This window comes from Vicia villosa, linkage group LG4, assembly GCF_029867415.1.
Source record: "Vicia villosa cultivar HV-30 ecotype Madison, WI linkage group LG4, Vvil1.0, whole genome shotgun sequence".
Classification (NCBI taxonomy): Eukaryota; Viridiplantae; Streptophyta; class Magnoliopsida; order Fabales; family Fabaceae; genus Vicia; species Vicia villosa.
This window is the reverse complement of record NC_081183.1, coordinates 105,698,589-105,716,424: the sequence shown is the minus strand read 5'-3', so window position 1 is coordinate 105,716,424 and position 17,836 is coordinate 105,698,589. Positions and strand designations below refer to the sequence as shown.

Below are 17,836 nucleotides of genomic sequence, written 5' to 3'. Positions count from 1 at the left end.
GGCAAGTGGAAAGAGGACGTCTCCTTGTGCCAGCGCTCCACAAATGCCCCCCTGCATGCCGGTGCTGATGGTGGTGTACCCCGTCATGCAGAGCCCGCTGAGCCCTGAACCACGCACATGGTCGTTAAACCACTCAGCTGCTGGTTTAAACAGACTGAAAAATCTTGCGGGCGTGGTTGACCATTTTCAGCGGCTCTCTCTCCTGTTACAAAAAAAAAACAAATAAGCGACATATATTAAATAAGCGACAAATAAACGGTTAAATTAAAAAAAATGGTGACAAATAAAAGGTTAAATTAAAAAAAATACCTCTCCCTCCCAGATCCGCCGAGCGACGTGATCGTGGTAGTGAATCAGCACGGAAGTGTCAAAGGGCCCTCCCGGATAGCCGTCCTCCTGCTCATCCTCCTCCCCGGCTGGAGGGTCAACATCCGGTACACCCTCCAGCTCGTGGTATGGCACTGGCACCTCCTCCTCCTGCTGCTCCTCCTCCTCCTCTCGCTGGCGGGAAGAAGATACCCGAGCCAGCCGACTCCTAGATCCAGATGAAGAGGTAGACTCTCCCACGTCCTCGGGTACTCGCACACGGCGTCCCCGGCCACGCCCCCGTCCCTGTGTCGACGCCAGCTGCGCCGCCGCCTGCTCGCGTCTAGCCGACGCAGTCTGGGTCTCCCTACCCTGTCTGATGCGTGCTGGTTGGTTGCCTGACATGATCCTGTAAACAATCGCAATCGATTAATATGCAAGACAAAATAAAAAACAAAAAAAATGCACTTCTGATACAGTTCGGAAGTTCATTTCCGAAAACTGGGATGGAGGTGTTTTCGGAAATGAACTTCCGAAACACCCCTGCGCAGAGCTTCTCTGCAACCTCCAATGGCAGACCCAAAAAACCTACACCAAAACTATTTTTATGCCTACTAAACATCCTAATATCAGTACTAACCTATCTTAATGTGATTTTTTCAGTTTCTAAACACCTTAATAGAGTTTATTCAAATAGATCTAAAACTTGAAAAAACAATGATAAACTTACCAATTAGTGTTTGATGATGAGTTTGGTTGAGATTGGAAGAAGACTTGGGCAATCTCTTTGATCTTACACTTGCTTTTTGCAGAAAATTTGAAGAGGGGTTGTGTTTTGATTTGAATTAGGGTAAAATGTTTGGGGAGGGGGAGTGTTTTGATAAATCTGCAAAACGCGCAGTATTTCGGAAGTTCATTTCCGAAATGCTGTTTTCGGAAATGAACTTCCGAAATAAGACAATTTTTTCAAAAAAAAAAGGCGTTTTCGGAGATGCATCTCCGAAACCACCTTTTTCCTTGCATTTCGGAAGTTCATTTCCGAAGTCAGGGGTAGTATGGAGTTTTCACCAGAGGTGGACTAGAAGGTAGGGAGGTTGGCGAAGAAATTTTCTAAATTAATTGGTTAATAGTGTTTATCTCCTGCAATATAAGCGTGTTTTAATTTATCCCTTGAAAAAAATTTTAAATACCCTATAATTTTGGGGTACTCCTAAGCGTGTAAAAACTATGGTAGTAAAAAAAAAACTTTTACACGGGAATAATTTTTCTATCTATGGGCAAAAGACTTAGAATATTAATATTTCAAGAAAGTTTTTTAAATTTTTTTAAATGGGTAAATCAAAACACACCTATATTGCAAGGGGATAAATGACTATTAACCCTAAATTAATCAATTCCCTCTACAAAAATGGACAATTTCTAATTTGAAAAAGGGGTTTTGGGATTAGAATTTTGTTTTATTTTTATATATATAATGAATTTTATTTTATTAAATTAAAATTTTAAACATAAAATGATGATATAAAATTTGAATGTTAATTAATTAATATAATTCATTTTTATTTTGTTTTATAAAATTTATTTTGACTTAATGAGACAATTATTTTTTCTTCTCACTTTATGAACGCATCAAAAGAAAATTTATTACCATTTAGTCCCATTAAAAAAATGATCCGGATAATGTTTAATTATTGTGTAATTGATACAAATACAAAATGTAGACGGGAGTAAAAGATACAAATCCCTACATAAAAATACATTAAATTTTAAATTTATGTTAATAAATTAATTATTTTGTACTATTTTATCGAAGATTACCATTAGAATCATTTATATTTGTTATCTTTATAAATGTACCTATATTTAACATTAATTTTTAGAAAGTATAAATAATTATTATTGATTTTAGAATCATTAAAAATAATTATACATTATTTAAAAATCGTAATACTATTATACTTATGTTACGGATTTTTATTCTTTATAACTATTTTTTATTAAAAAATAATTTAATTTAGTTTTATACCTCACTCAATCTTATTGAATAAATTCATATTTATACTGGTTTTAGTTTATAATGGATTTTAGTTTATATCTAAAAGACAATTTAACATTTATGATATATTTTAATTAATATTAAGATTATGCAAATTGAAACTACAAAAAATTATATACTTATGAAAATTATATTTTTTATTATTTTAATATTAGTTGACTACTAATATTAAACGGTCGAAGTTGGTGGTCTGTTTACAATTACTAACGCGTTGTGATACGCCATAACTTATATTTTAAATTACAAATACAACTTATACCAAAATCATTTATATCAATATATTTCTAATTATTTTTTTAAAATTATAATATGATTTACCTTGGATAATTTTTATATGATTAAATTATTAATAAACTAAAAGATTTTATATATTTTTGTGTTATTTTTTATTTAACGAGTCAATTTTTTTTAAAACTTACCCAAATTATTATTAAATTAGAAAAGCCCAAATTATTTTATAATTTGCAAAAAAATTTAGTTAAATTAATTTTTTTATATATACTATTAATAACAATGATAATTTATCTATAAAATAGTAATCTTACTACAAGTAAAATTTCTAAATTATAAGTATTTTTAAAATATTTTTTTACTTAAAAAATATTTAACCCGTGCCTCGCACGGGTCTAAATACTAGTTAAAAATAGATTATATTAAAAGTAGATTTCTTTGGTCTTCCCCATATCCTTCCATGTAAAAAAGTAATTATATTTTTACGTGTTTCAAGAATCTCTCCACATCCTTCAATTAATAAATAAAATAAAAAACTTAAAATAAATAATTAATAAAAAGTTAATTATTATTTCAATAAAATATTTCCTTTTTTAGAAAGTTGGTAAAACATGAGAATTGATGTGAGCATGACACTTGTCAAAATTGCCCAAAAACTCATTTTGCTTTATTATTATGTATGATAATATTTAAATAACTAACTGACGTAACTTACATCTAGATCAAATGCATTAAATATTTTATAAATTATATAGTAAAAACTTATTTATCATAAATAATGGAGGGAATAATTTTTAAGAAGCAATTTTTTATTTATAATATTTTAATTAGTTTTCATATCATTTTATATTTTCTTTCATTATAAAATAAAATAAAAATTAATTTTAGTTAATATTACCATAAATAATACCTAGAACTTTAAAAAACACATTTTTTTAATAAATCAACATCTAAAAAAGAATATAGGGAATACTAATTTTATGACATTTTTTAATTTTCAACAATACAATGAATTTATTACTCATGTACAATGAACCAATTATTTTCTAGATGATTTTTGCTTTTTTTTAATTTTTTCCGCATATAACAAAAAAATATTTTCTAACCTAAGAATACTTGAATAAGATGATAATGTCTCTTTCAATTTAACTAGAGGTTTTGATTTGAATTCAATTTTGAGCAGGCAATAATATTAAATCTATTGAAGGAGAATTTTATTATCTATTGTAATTTTTTTTGGGTCAAATTGTCTATTGTAATTTTACGCGGCTTGAGACATTAATCTTCTCAATTACGCGCAAAATATATTTGATTTAAAGAAAAATATTTTCCATAAATATTAAATTAAATTGGTAATCTAGAAAGCACCTAAATTTATATTCATGATAATAAAACTCCAAAAAAAAAAAAATCTATTTTGTTTAGAATAAAAATAAATCTACCTGTAATTATTAAAGCTTTTTAAGTAATTAAAGAAAATTTAAATTTCACTGTAAATAAAATAAAAAAAATTTAAATTTCGCTATAAAAAAGGAAAAATCTAAATTTATAAATTTATAGTATTCCTATAGGAAAAAAAGTTACACTTATAGTATTTATAAAAGAAAAACATATATACACATATATGGTAGAGGCTAAGAAAAAAATCACGTATATCCTTATTTTTTTAATTAAAAAAATCTAAATATTCGTTTTTCTTTTTCGGAATTCAAAATTCATATATATCCCAATGTAGATTATTTAATAAAGTAATAAAACGGGTCTTACAATAAATTAACTAAATAAATACAATAAAAAAAATAAGAAAGATACTTTTCATAAATATTAGTCAAAATTCATAAAAATATTCTATAATATGATAAATTATGATAATTATTATTAATTATTACTAAGTTCGTATTTATATTACATCATTGAAGATTGATGATAGATTATAGATGATAGCATAGCATAACATAATCACATGTAACTCTATGTTAATTATACCGTATTGATATTGGTATTGACCAAAACACCCTTTCTAAAACATATATTTTAATTTTGCAAAAATATGTACCAATGGGTAAAACCGTAATATAAACTCGGGCCAATACATTGCCGATCAAAACACCAGAGGCTCGTTTCGTCCACCATGGCTTCGTAGCTTCAAGCAAAATCAAATTCTATCACGTTCTTCAATTTTTCCCCAATTTTCAAAATTCGTTCTGCAATTTTCAAATTCAATTACACCATTGTAAGATTCGAGATATATTTTGTGTGGTTGTTTGTGTTATCATGTCAATTTCGAGCTTGATATTGTTTTGTTCATTTTTCAATTTCAAGTTCTAGGGTTTGGATTTTTTGATTGGGAATGGATTTTAGCTTTATCAGGATAGTTTGTTGTTGAATTCTTTGTTTCTTTTTGTGTTGATTGTTTCCTTAGGGTTTATTCATGTTCTTAATTCTCTAATTTTTTTTTTTAATTTTTGATTTTAAGTTTTGAACTGAGATTTGTGAAGTATAGGTTGAATAGTATCTGCTTGCATAAAGTAAGTTGAAACATGTGCAAATGAAGTTATGTTGTTGGTTGAATCATGATTTAATTTGATTTGTTTATTTTTTTTATCTAAGTAATTTATATACTGAAATTAGAGATAAGAAGAAAAGCTTAAGCTTGAGGCTCAACAAGAGGACTAGGATTTTTTTTTTTTTAATATTGTATGGTCATTCCATGTTATGATGCTAATGATGCAATATTCGGAGGAAAAGAACATAATAGAAGAAGTAGACCGATCTTAGTGCATGTTTGGTTCTGCAGTGACGGAAATGATTTTGAATGAATTGATTTTACTTAGAAATGTGAGTTGAATGTTAAGTGATTTATATTTGGATACATTTGCATAAAAGTGAGTTGAACAATATATTCCATTGTAAAAATCATGTTTAGATTCAAAAGTTATAAATCTTAGCTTCAAGTTAGAATCATTTTTGGAGGCAAAGTTAATTATACTCTAGAGCTACCAAACATGTTGAAATCAATTTTACACCTTCAGAATCATTTCTAGTTGTCCCAAACGTGGAACCAAACATAGGCGTATGTTTAGTGTTGGAAGGAAAATCTGTAACCAATAGCGTGCTGCATGTTTTCTTATGCGCTGACAAATTCAGCTAGTAAAACTCAAATGTTTTGATGGGTTCATTTTTAAAGTGAATGTTGGGAATGTTTATAGTTTCTTGATAGCAAAATGTTTATTGTCGTGAGATTGACTACCTGTTTTTTTATTGGGAAGATGATAATGAAGTCTAGTTAATGGGGCCAGGGCTTGTGTTTGAAATTCAGACGATAATAAATTGTATTAACTGGCGTTAGAAATTGAAACCGTAAATGGTTGTAGCAATTAGTTTTTGAAGTGGAAACATTAAGTTGTAGAAGTATTTGGTTTGAATATAGTTTGTTTTGCCGAAATCTTTATAGCATTTGTCATAATAATAACGTAGATTTCTTCTTGATGCTGCATTGAGCATTTATGTCTATTAAACTACGTTTTTGTATGGTATCATTATTAGACTCGTGTAAGCCAAGTTTAGTTGTGTATGAATATGTTTTATATTTACAATCAATGCGACTTGCTTGAGATTTGAGAAGAAGCTGCATCATGTTTTATTTTTCGTTCAATAATATTCTGTTTCAAAAGATTTCTACATTTATATCAAAAAGGGCTTCTAATGGTGCCAATGAGACTTGAGATAATTGTATCACATCTAACAGCTTTTTTTTTCCTTAAAATGGATTTTTTTTTTTGTCAAAATATTTCATTGTTCATAATTAACATGTAATCTAGATATCAGATAGCTCATTTCAACTTAGTACTGGGCCATTATGCTATGAGGTCTTTGTATTATCAGTCTTGAGGGTATTTTCTATGAAAATGAAAATTTGTCCTAGATGTTAACTTTGAAATTGAAATGGTGCAATATGCAAAAAGCTGATAGTTTGGTATAAAAATGGGGACCAGGTCCCATATAGAGCTGAACCTCTCAACCCTTATATTTAGTGTCCACATGGATATCTCTACATCATACCCAATGGAGTTTGATTTTCTGTTAATATTTTGATCCTTTCAGGTACACGTCCAATTGTTCCCTTGTAAATCAGATTTGCCCTTTATGTGCTGTAGTACCACATCTGTGTAATGCAACACTCTCTGCTCTGTAGTTTTTGTTCAAAAGATGTGGGGAAATTAGTGCAATGGCAGCATCCACCAAGTTTGACGTATCTTCCACCAGCCCAGATAGACCTCTGTACACTGGGCAGCGAGGATCCCACGTAGCTGCTTCAATAGATAGATCAGGTAGCTTTCGCGAGAGCATAGAAAATCCAATTCTGTCTTCTCTTCCAAACATGTCAAGAAGCAGTTCTTCAGCGACTCAAGGGGATGTGATGAGCTTCTTCAGTTGTGTGCGTTTTGATCCAAAGTTAGTTGCTTTAGATCATAAGTCTAATCGTCCAATGGATTATAAACGCCATGTCAGTGCTGCACTTGGCATTTCACCGGATGAATCTCCATCCAGTTATGCAAAAGGCAAGCAATTGACATCCGTAGTACCGGAAGATATCAAAAGACTCAGGGATGGGTTACATGCTAACTTTAGAAGGGCAAGGTAGTTCTTTGAATGTTCTCTTACTTGTATTGAAGTTTTAGCTGTTTTGTACCTCTCAACTTGCATTGAAGTTACAGCTGTTTAATATCATTGTACAACTCAACAGGGATCGTGCTAAAATGTTCAGTGAAGCCTTATCTAGATTCAACAAAGATTTTCCAAATATAACTTCAAAGAAGAGATCTCGAGCAGACAGTTTTTCTACTGACCGTTCCAGTTTTACATTAAGTGATCGACCAGTCTTGGGCCCCAGTATTGGTAAGGTTGGAGTTCATGGTCATACAGTCATAGGCAGTTTCGAACATGACCAGCAAAAGTTGGAAGAAAGAACCAAAAATGCTGTTCCAAACAAGCGCACTAGAACTTCTTTGGTTGATGTCAAGGTATGTGTATTCGTTTTCTTTGTAGCTTCTTGCGGGAATTAACTTTTTTTATGTCTGTAATGAACTTTATGTTATTATGTGTTGCATTGCATCTATGGATTTCCAAAACGGGTCGGTTTAGTTCCCTTATAATTTGTTTTTTCCGATTAGAATTTGAAATGACAAACTTGTTTCTTATTTTCTTGTTTTTATATCAAAAATAAAAAAACAGTTTTTCAAAATAGTTCTTAAAAACTGAATCCAGAACACAATCAAAGAAGCACACCCTTTTATTTTAGTTTTTACAACTTTCTTTGCACTACTCTAGTCTATATAGTCAGATTCCATATTAACTTGGTATGCTTCAAACTCTGTTGAGTAAAACTTACTTGGGGCATGTTTAATTCTAGATGGATGTGCGGACAAATTCACTCGTCAGGTCATCTGGGATTGTAGATAGAGAGAAGGATATCGTACGAGTTGCTAATAATGGTACAATTCAAGGCGAGGAACGAACTTTTCCCATTGGAGGTGATGGTTGGGAAAAGTCTAAAACGAGGAAGAAGCGTTCTGGCATCAAACCCGACGGGTCTCAGAGTACAACATCGGCAAAACCTGTTAACATTTTCCAGGAAACTAAGCAAGGAATGCAACAAAGACTAGCTACTGATGCTCGGTCAAAACTGAGTAACGATTCTCATTCTTTCAGGTATGAATGTATTTGTGTGTATTTATTCTGTATAAACAAATAATTAGCTTGTATATACTCCCTTGGTTCTATATAATAAATTATTGTTTAGAATAATGATAAATAAATTAATTCATGATCTTTATATCTGGAAATGAAAGTTTTGGTAAAATAATAAGACAATATATATGGGGAAGATTTATATCTTACTTTTTCCTATTTATTTATTAGCTATAAATTTTATGCCTTAGTAACTATGAATAGATTATTATAGTTTTGGACTTCAAGTATCAGAAAAGTTTCAGTGATTGTTCTTGGAATTAAAGTGTTCCTTGTCTAAATTCTACAGGGCAGGCTGTAGTATTGCCTCACCGTAAATATACTAATCACATTTAACTACTAATTAAACTTTTATTCCTTATATCATACTCCCTTCATTCCACAATAATGAACCTATTTGCAAAATTGACACTTTCAATTTTAAAGGTGATATTAATTATATTTATTTATCCAATTGTACCATCTAATTAATACTGCATGCTCCACCACTCACGATTCAATGTATTCTACTTTGCATTTATGGTAGTAATGGTAAATGCACATTACTTGATAGGGTTAATTTGGTAAAATTATTACTGTCTCTATTTTAACTATATATATATTTTTTAATTTGTGAAATTGTCAAATAGGTCGATTATTTTGGGATGGAGGGAGTATTATCTAATGCAAAAATGTAAGATTAAATAATAATTGTATAATTAGTTGAACAGTTTGTCAAAAATTGTTAATTTTGGTTTAGATTCAATGTACTAATAGGCATTTTCTTTTATCATTCAATATAAAACATTTTATTTTGAAAATGTAATTTTAAATTACTTTTTTCCTATTATTAATTATAATGGCAATTTTTTACTGGTGATAAGTTGACCAAATTGCATAAACACTTAATATAATAAGAATGACCAAATATGGTTTTGGGTATATACAACGCACTCATTCTACCAATGATAATTTGTTCGATTCTCTTTCTTTGACGGACAAAGTGCAATACTGAAAAAATAAAAGAGAGAGCTGTTGTGGTTTTTTCCATTTATATTGTTAATGGTGAAAGGCTTCAAACCCATCTTTTATATATAAGTAGATATTGTTGTGAGGGATTATGCTCTCTGATTTTAAGGATCTTCAATGGAAGATATCATGTAACAGTTTTTTTATTTTTCTGAAAAAACAAATTCCTGTTTGTTATCTTTATAGTGTAGGCTATGCTACGTATATGATATTTTTTATGTATATTTTTGTAGGTCGGGCCTTTCTAATGTAACTGCTGGAGCTGGAAAATCAGATGGCGTCTCTCAACAAGTTGGGTTAGGCACACGTGTTTCTACTCCTAGAAATGATGCCGATAGCAATTCTGCAATCAATGATAGGCGGGATCGTCCTGTTAATTCAGACAAAGAAAGGATGAATTTCAGAGCCACTAACAAGTAAGCACTTAAGAGCCTTTGGATTTATTGCTTTCACAAATAAAACTTTCTTTTATCCTTAGCAGCCTTTTTCTCCACTTTATGTTCAGATTGCCTGTTCCGTGCATTTGTGGGGTTGTTCATTTGCTCCATTTCTGTGTATTTGTTGATTTTTATAAATTGTGATTAGCATTCATAGTTACCTTCGTTATGTTTTTATTCTTTAATTGACTGGGTGTTTTGGATTAAGTAACTGCTTAAGATATGAGTAAGTGTCGGGCTTCATCTTTTTAGAGAGGTTTATGTTAGAAATTTGTTGAGGGATACGGTGACTTTGCTATGTTGATGCTGAAAACTCCTAGTTGTATACTTCCTTTATATTTCTTAAAGGATGACCTCTGTCTTCTTTTCCTCTTTACTCTTCCCTGTTTTGATATTTTTTATATATGTTCTATAATTTATAATTGATTTAGTCTTTTCAATTATTTTGTATACCCAGGGCAACTGTCCGTGATGAATTTAATTCAACTAGCCCTAATTCAAGTGTAAAATTGAATACATCTGTTCGGGCACCACGATCAGGTTCAGGAGTTGCATCGAAGTTGTCACCTGTTATCCACAGAGCAACTGTTCCTAATGATTGGGAATTATCTAATTGTAGCACTACCACCAAGCCCCCTGCTGGTGTTGGCACAAACAATCGCAAACGTGCAGCATCAGCACGTTCATCTTCTCCACCTGTTATCCCCTGGCAGAGGCCACAAAAGAGCTCCCGCACTGCCAGAAGAGCAAGTTTTATTCCCGTTGTTTCGAGTAATGCTGATTCCCCTGTTTTGGATTCTGTATCTGATGCGTCTGGCAGTGATCTTGGGTTAGGAGTTGCCAAACGTTTGTCTGGTGGTTCTCCCCAGCAAATAAGGTTAAAAGGGGATCCATCATCTTCAGCTGCCTTATCTGAAAGTGAAGAGTCAGGGGTGGCTGAGATGAAACCTAAAGACAAGGGCAGGAAACCAGATGAGATAGACCAGAAAGCTGGACAAAATGTTCAAAAGGTTTCTAACATGGTGCCTCCAACGAAACGAAATAAACTTGTATCCAGGGAAGAACATGGAGACGGCGTTCGGAGGCAAGGAAGGACAGGGCGGAATTTTCCTGCTACAAGGTCATTGGTGCCAATGACATCTGAGAAGCTAGGAAACATAGGGACTGTAAAGCAACTCAGAAGTTCAAGACTAGGATTTGAGAAGAGTGAAAGGTTAGAATCTTTCTTTCTAAATCATTGCTACAGCCTACAGAGCCTGTTTTTTACGTTAGAAAAAAAAGAAAATATACCTTTTTAAACAAAGATTTATTTATGCAAGATTTTTCCCCTCAGAAGCTAAGCATAATAGCTTTTGTAACATGCTCTGAAGAAAGTATCATGGACTTGTTTTTTTTAAAGCTTAAATCATTGGACCCTAGGCTATTTGGCAATTTATACGGGCACAGGCTAAAATCTTATTATGAAATCCATGCAGCAAGGCAGGTCGGCCACCAACCAGGAAACTTTCTGATCGGAAGGCATATGCTCGTCAAAAGCACTCAGCAATTAGTGCATCAGCAGATTTCCTTGGTACTGATTTAAGTACCAATAAAAAGACATTGAAGTCAATTTTGCATTTGCAATACATACACATTATTATTCACTTTTGATTTCATTGGTTTAGTTGGGCCAGAAGATGTACATGAAGAGCTATTGGCTGCTGTAAAGGGTCTTATCGACTCTGGTATTAATCTTTCTAAATACTATCTAAATGTGATACTTTATTTTTGACAGAATCTAAATGTGACACCTAAATACTTGTTATCTGATGGAGTAGTTCTGAATTTTGTTATTCCTGCAGGTTGTGCTTTTTCTAGCCAATTTTGGAGGCAGATGGAGCCTTTCTTTGGTTTGATAATTGAGGAGGATATTGCATACTGGAAACAGAAGGTATCAATCCTTATATTTTTAGTGATTATCAGTGACAGTTATTGTTACTGTTCTTTGTAAGAGTTTGTGTTGGGTCAAATGTCAGCATGACTCTTATCTCCCTTACTCATGTTTAGAGCCTTCAGATTTAAGAAAAGAGCACTATACAACGGTGCTTCAGATTTGTCTTTTGTCCATGATACTATTGCACTTAGGTAGTCTTTGGTTGATTATTTATAACTTATATTATAATTTTTACATAAATAGATACGTATTTCTTTTCTCTTGAATCTCCTAAATCCTGATGTTACCTGAAACTATGGATTTGGCTGTTATATTATTGTGTGTGTGTATTTTTATATTTATGCCGTATACATAATTTTATAATTTGATATATATTAAAAATTGCCTCAGTTCTTGTATACATTATATTTTGTTGTTAGTTATGATAATAGCATGATTTAGTTGATCCGGTTTTCTTAGACATACCTGTAGTTGAATTATTTATTTGAACTCCTGTAATAATTCATTCATCTTTCAGATAAATCTTGAGTCAAGCGGATTGACGCCAACTCCAGTTTCTTCAAATATAGATGATTATGAAGCTGCTGCTAATGGGGTTGGGTTGATGGTTTGTGGAAGAGATATTGCACCTGATGCTCAAAGGGGTGCTGGAATTGTTAGTGAGCAATTGCAGATAACTAAAGGGGATTGTAATGTAATTCCCCTTTGTCAAAGGCTGCTATCTGCTTTAATTTCAGAGGAGGATTGCAGTGGAAGTGAAAATCTCAATTTTGACGCGTATGATACCCAATTTGAGACAAATGGAGAATTTGAACTGAACCGTTTGGATAACCACTCACTAGCTAACTATAACTTCACCAGTCATTCTGCTTGCAATGGTTATAGGACAACTGAGAAGCCAGAACATGATGATACTAGAAGTGATGTGGTAGATATTCCATCCAACGGGTTGCGCTCAAGCCAGAAGTCGCCTATCATAACCTCTTCAGAGTTGGAATATGATGCCTTGGATATAAATGACAAGATTCTGTTGGAGCTTCAGAGCATTGGAATTTCCCCAGAACCTGTGGTAAGTCACTTTCCTAATAACATCAGTGCTATTTTTCATGACATCTCATAGTGAGGAAATATAAATATTACCAGGTTTGATTAAACTTTATCTGTTTTAGTTTATTCTGCTGTACTTTCAGTAGACTACTGATCAATAGATCTAATGGTTTATTTTTTTCAAGAAGTTCTGTCTGTTATTGTTAAATGTTGTATGTTTTTTGTAATACTTATTTTCTTTTTCTCTTATATTTTTTGTAGCCTGAAATATCGCAAACAGATGATGAAGGAATTTTCGACGATATCACTAGGTTAGAAGAGAATTATCAAAGACAGGTACTTACTGATGCTGAAGCTAAGTTATAATGTACACTAGTAATAATTGTTAAATGTTTTTTTGCCCATACTTTTTTATCCGTTATGTAATTTCTTTTAACAAGTGGATATTTAAATTTTGCTTTCCAAATTCTTGTTAATATGTAGATTAGACTTTTTTCTCAAGCAAAGTTGATCAGGCTTACAAGTTACAACTGACATCTGATTTATAAATTTAATTCTGAACTATATGGATGTAATGTTGATATTATGTAATTGATGTTGTAATTTTATTTTCATGTACACCATAGATTTCCAAGAAGAAAGGCTTGCTAGAAGGGTTATTGAAATCTGCCTCAGTGACCAAAGAATGTCAAGAAAAGTAATTGAACTCCCATTTATGCCCTGATAATTTTCTGAACTTAACTTTTGTTGCTCATTGTTGATATAAAATTTTGATTAACAGGGATTTTGAACAACGCGCTCTAGACAAACTCGTTGTAATGGCTTATGAAAAATACATGGTAACCTTCTCAACGTTCGATATTATTTTTTGCATATAATGACCTGATTTACTGTTTTCAATTGTATTTTTCCAACCTAGTCAATTAACCCCAAGACCAAAAGTTTATTACAATGGTTGGAAGGGGGATCTTTGCATTGGACTGGTGGGTATTGGGTAGTATAGACAGAGTGAAAACATGGTCTAGCTTTTATTATTCAAGTATGCAGCGGGAAGTAGAACAAGGAACACATTATATGCAGGGCGTTTTGTTGAGTAGTATGGATAGCCCTAAATGAATCTGCTGGAATGTATCAGATGTGTTGGTGATATCAATCTTCTTGTATGACTTGTGTGGATTGTTGAGGTTATGGAAACCTACCTATTATTTTAATGTTTTATCAGAGAAATCAAAATCCATACTCTGCTTGGTTATCTTAATTAAAGTTATTAAAATTGTTTGAGAGTAAGAGTTGAACAATTCCATAGCCAAATATAGATGTCATCATATTCAAAATATTCATTATTTTATATTTATTTTTCATTGAAGAATAAATTGAGATTATTGGTTGGCAGGCTTGTCGGGGCCGTAATCCCTCAGGTGGGAGAAATACAAGCAGCAAAGTGGCCAAGCAAGTAGCATTGGGATTTGTTAAACGGACATTGGAGCGGTACCATCAATTTGAAGATACAGGCAAGAGCTGCTTCAACGAGCCTTTATTCAAGGACATGTTCTTTGCTGCTTCCCAAAGGAGTAGTGTTCGGCTAGTAGATGGCATAGAGGCTGAGTCTGCAAAACCACATGCTTCTTCCCGTTCTCTGGAAGCAAGAACAGGTGTCTTATTCATTATCTTCTTGAATAAATGGTTTAATCTAATATTTTGTATCTTTTGTGTTTTCAATCACCATCTTAGCCAAAGTCTCACACGGCTTTAAGCCTTTAAGTTATGCTTGTTTGTGCAATACCTTGTCTACTCTCCCTGATCTGTTATATACAGGGTTTTTTTCTCCGGATTTTGTTTTTTAATTTGTACATATTTCACTCTTCAGGTTCCATTAGTTCACGGAGGAGCCCTGCACAATTTAGTCCGAACATGAATAATCATGATGTCAATTTATCAGATATTTTTCCTGTTATAAATAATTCATCTGAACAAACTAGTGGGAAGGAAGATCTTTGGTCAAACAGGGGGAAGAAAAGGGAATTATCCCTTGACGATGTTGGCGCTTCAAGTGGTCCATCGGGCATTAGAGGTTCTCTATCAAGCAGCACAAAAGGAAAGAGAAGCGAAAGAGACAGAGATGGAAAAGGGCAGAGCCGAGAAGTGTTATCCAGAAACGGAACTGCCAAAGCCGGTAGGCCCACATTATCTAATATTAAAGGAGAAAGGAAACCAAAATCAAAGCCTAAGCAAAAAGCAGGGCAGCATTCTGTTTCTGTTAATGGCCTCCTTGGCAAGCTATCCGACCAACCTAAAGCAGCATTGCCATCTGTTTCAAAATCAAATGAAATGTCTACCAATAGCAATGCCAAGGAAAAGAACGAGTCTGCCGCGGGTGAAGATGAACACGAGGCTATAGATTTGTCGAACCTGCAACTACCTGGAATGGATGTACTTGATGACCAAGGTCAGGATATTGGTTCGTGGTTGAATATTGATGATGATGGATTGCAAGATGATGGATTTATGGGCCTTGAAATTCCCATGGATGACCTTTCAGACTTGAACATGATGGTTTGAAACAGCTTTCTATGTATATTACATACCAATGACAGGAAACAAAGTACTTTAAGTAATGACTAGTTACAGGAGATGGTCTTATGGCTAATCCTATCCTTAATTAGGTTATATAGATTCTTTGGTAGATTATCCTCCCCCAAGTTTTTTGAGTTACTTTCAGCTGTTTCGGATTTTGCTCGTTTTGAAGTTCATGACTTCCAGTGTAAAAATCTTTTTGTTCAAGTAACAATTTAGTATTCCTAGTGATTATAAGTTAGCAAACACTGTATCCTGGTTGTAGCTCTTATAGATCAGAGAACAAGGCCTTTGTACATACATTTAATATTTTAATAAAATCAGATTTTCATTTACTGAAACTACTCCCAGCCACCCACCCCACGCACACACACAACAAGTTTTTTGCTTTGGTATTTTGCAGATGAAGCTGTCAAGCAGTTTACCATGCTTCGCTTGGTGCTCATTCAGAATTTTTCTGGAGGCTTCCTGGAGAAATTGACGACTACGTAAATATGATTATTTTGTGTTTCATCAAATAATGAGTATGATTAGTTGCTGTCCTCCTTGTGATACTCGCATATGGACAGATTCTTGTAATCTATCATTCACTGTTCAGGTCTCTGGCTGACTATTTAATACTTGATTTATTAGCTACAATTCTTAGGCTCTTGTTTTGGTTTTAATTGTTTTTCAAAGTGAATCTGGAATTCAGTATTACAAATTTTCCATGATCTTTGTAACAATCAATATGTAAAAGTTGTGCCCAGGAATTTCTGATGTCATTCCAGTTGATCTTATTGCTATTTCTTTAGTTGGGTGAGTAACTACATCTAATAATTGCAGGGCATGGAAAGAAACTTATCTCAAATGTTTACAGATATGATCCTCCTTTTTGAGAAATTTATTTGCAACGGAGTTATTATCAAACAAATGGAATTGAACTGTTCCTTTTTTATATAGGTAATGAATCTTGGCTTTCCTGACATTTTATTTGAGCTCTTATCTGTGGTTATATATTGGAAGTTGTTTCTCGCCTCTATGTTCTAAGAAACCCATAACTTTTTTTGCGACAATTTTTCCTTTCTCCGAAAGGATTTGTCCAGACAGTATTTTTGTGGGTTACATATATTTGGACTAGGTTTGTCAGGATGTACATTTTTTGAAGTTTCCAAAAGCAGATCTTTTGTAAGAACTTTCAATCTTCATCTCTCTCACTCTAACACACTCCCTCTCTTTCTCTCACTAACATTCCCAATTTTATATCAATCCAACTATCCACGCACTATTTTGGCAAAACAAAATACCACTCATTGTTATGTGACTTACAATAATTTCCTTTTTTTTTGCGTTTTTTTCTTCTTCTGTGTACTGGTTTTGTCCAGATGTACTATTAGATGTTTTAAAATTAAAACTCAAGAGATGTAAATGTTGGCAATTCCGCTTTCACTGCGGTCCACCCCTTGCCGCCTTATTGCGATATGTGGGTTGCCTTCGCTGCAGTCTCCAACCTCTTCATTGTGTTGGGTGTGGAATGTGGATTTAGTCCCTACATTGTCTAGAAACATGGCCTATATAGTTTTTGTAAAACATGGACAGAAATCACCTTACAAGCAGATTTTAAGAGATTCCAACAGAGCCTAAAGCTTGGGCAACCTTCACTTTGTAAGTTGATTTTGTAAGGTTGAGATAGGCCAAGTATTAGAGTCTATCCTTGATCCGTTGTTGAGCTTCCCAAATCATCTACTCTCTAGGCTCACTGGGGCCCGAGTGTGAGAGTGCCTGTTGGAAATTTCTCCTTCATTGTGGTCTGCTCCTAGCCGCCTAATTGTGGTATTTGGGTTGCCTTCGTTGCAACTTGCAACACCGTCACTGTGTTGGATGTGAAGGCATGTATTTTATCCTACACTGTCTTGATATATGATCTATGTAACCTTCACTTTATAAGCCAATTTTGTAAGGTTGAGTTAGATCCAACCTAAATTCTAAGAGTAAACATTCAGATCGGTACATCCAAAGATAAGTTTTAAGCATTCGGATGTATATATGGGGACTATGTCAGAACACTTAACATAATTTAAGTCATGCAGAATTATGTGCAGGTATAGGTGACATGACATCTGGTGTGAAGCTGGACTTTGGACGTCATCCGTAATAAACTCATAAGTCAAATATCATGATCTTAATGAAAACTTCATTGCTAATCAGGTTTGCATATGAATACTTGTAATATTTATAGGTCTCAATATAAGAATAAAACTTGTTCAATGTTCATTAAGGAAATTTTATACTAGAAAAGATCTTTTGAAATGGGTTTGAGATCAAACAACCATATTAGGGCTTGTTATTGTTATTATAAGGTTAGATCATGGTGTAAATATAAGAAAGATCACATTGGTATTGGGATGTGAAAGAGGTGAAAAGTATAAATCATTGAAATGCATCTAAAAAATGTGGGTTCGTTCAAAATGTTGGTTGGTGGGATTTTGAGCACCGATGGTGTGAACCCGGTTC

At 33.1% G+C, this 17,836-nt stretch overlaps 1 protein-coding gene across 2 annotated transcripts; it reads left to right on the top strand.

Moving 5' to 3' along the window:
• The first annotated feature begins 4,671 nt into the window (after positions 1–4,671).
• On the top strand, positions 4,672–16,262 carry LOC131595038 (uncharacterized). Of its 2 annotated transcripts, XM_058867259.1 has the most exons (15): positions 4,672–4,826; positions 6,698–7,234; positions 7,341–7,617; positions 8,007–8,305; positions 9,586–9,768; positions 10,247–11,002; positions 11,265–11,359; positions 11,454–11,513; positions 11,631–11,719; positions 12,240–12,791; positions 13,031–13,105; positions 13,396–13,466; positions 13,551–13,608; positions 14,163–14,421; positions 14,637–16,262. In XM_058867259.1, the coding sequence occupies exons 2-15, from the start codon at positions 6,822–6,824 to the stop codon at positions 15,326–15,328; spliced, it is 3,879 nt and encodes a 1,292-aa protein (XP_058723242.1). In that variant the 5' UTR covers positions 4,672–4,826; positions 6,698–6,821; the 3' UTR covers positions 15,329–16,262. The 2 variants fall into 2 exon arrangements, with proteins under 2 accessions (XP_058723242.1, XP_058723243.1); XM_058867260.1 differs by lacking the exon at positions 4,672–4,826 and having other exon boundaries at positions 4,893–7,234.
• The last annotated feature ends 1,574 nt before the right edge of the window (positions 16,263–17,836 follow it).

Bases quoted from the DNA above. Each gene is read 5' to 3' on its own strand.
- LOC131595038 (XM_058867259.1), top strand. From the start codon at position 6,822: ATGGCAGCATCCACCAAGTTTGACGTATCTTCCACCAGCCCAGATAGA. The intron at 11,720-12,239 runs GTATCAATCCTT...TTCATCTTTCAG, and splicing joins TTGCATACTGGAAACAGAAG to ATAAATCTTGAGTCAAGCGG. The intron at 13,106-13,395 runs GTACTTACTGAT...TGTACACCATAG, and splicing joins AAGAGAATTATCAAAGACAG to ATTTCCAAGAAGAAAGGCTT.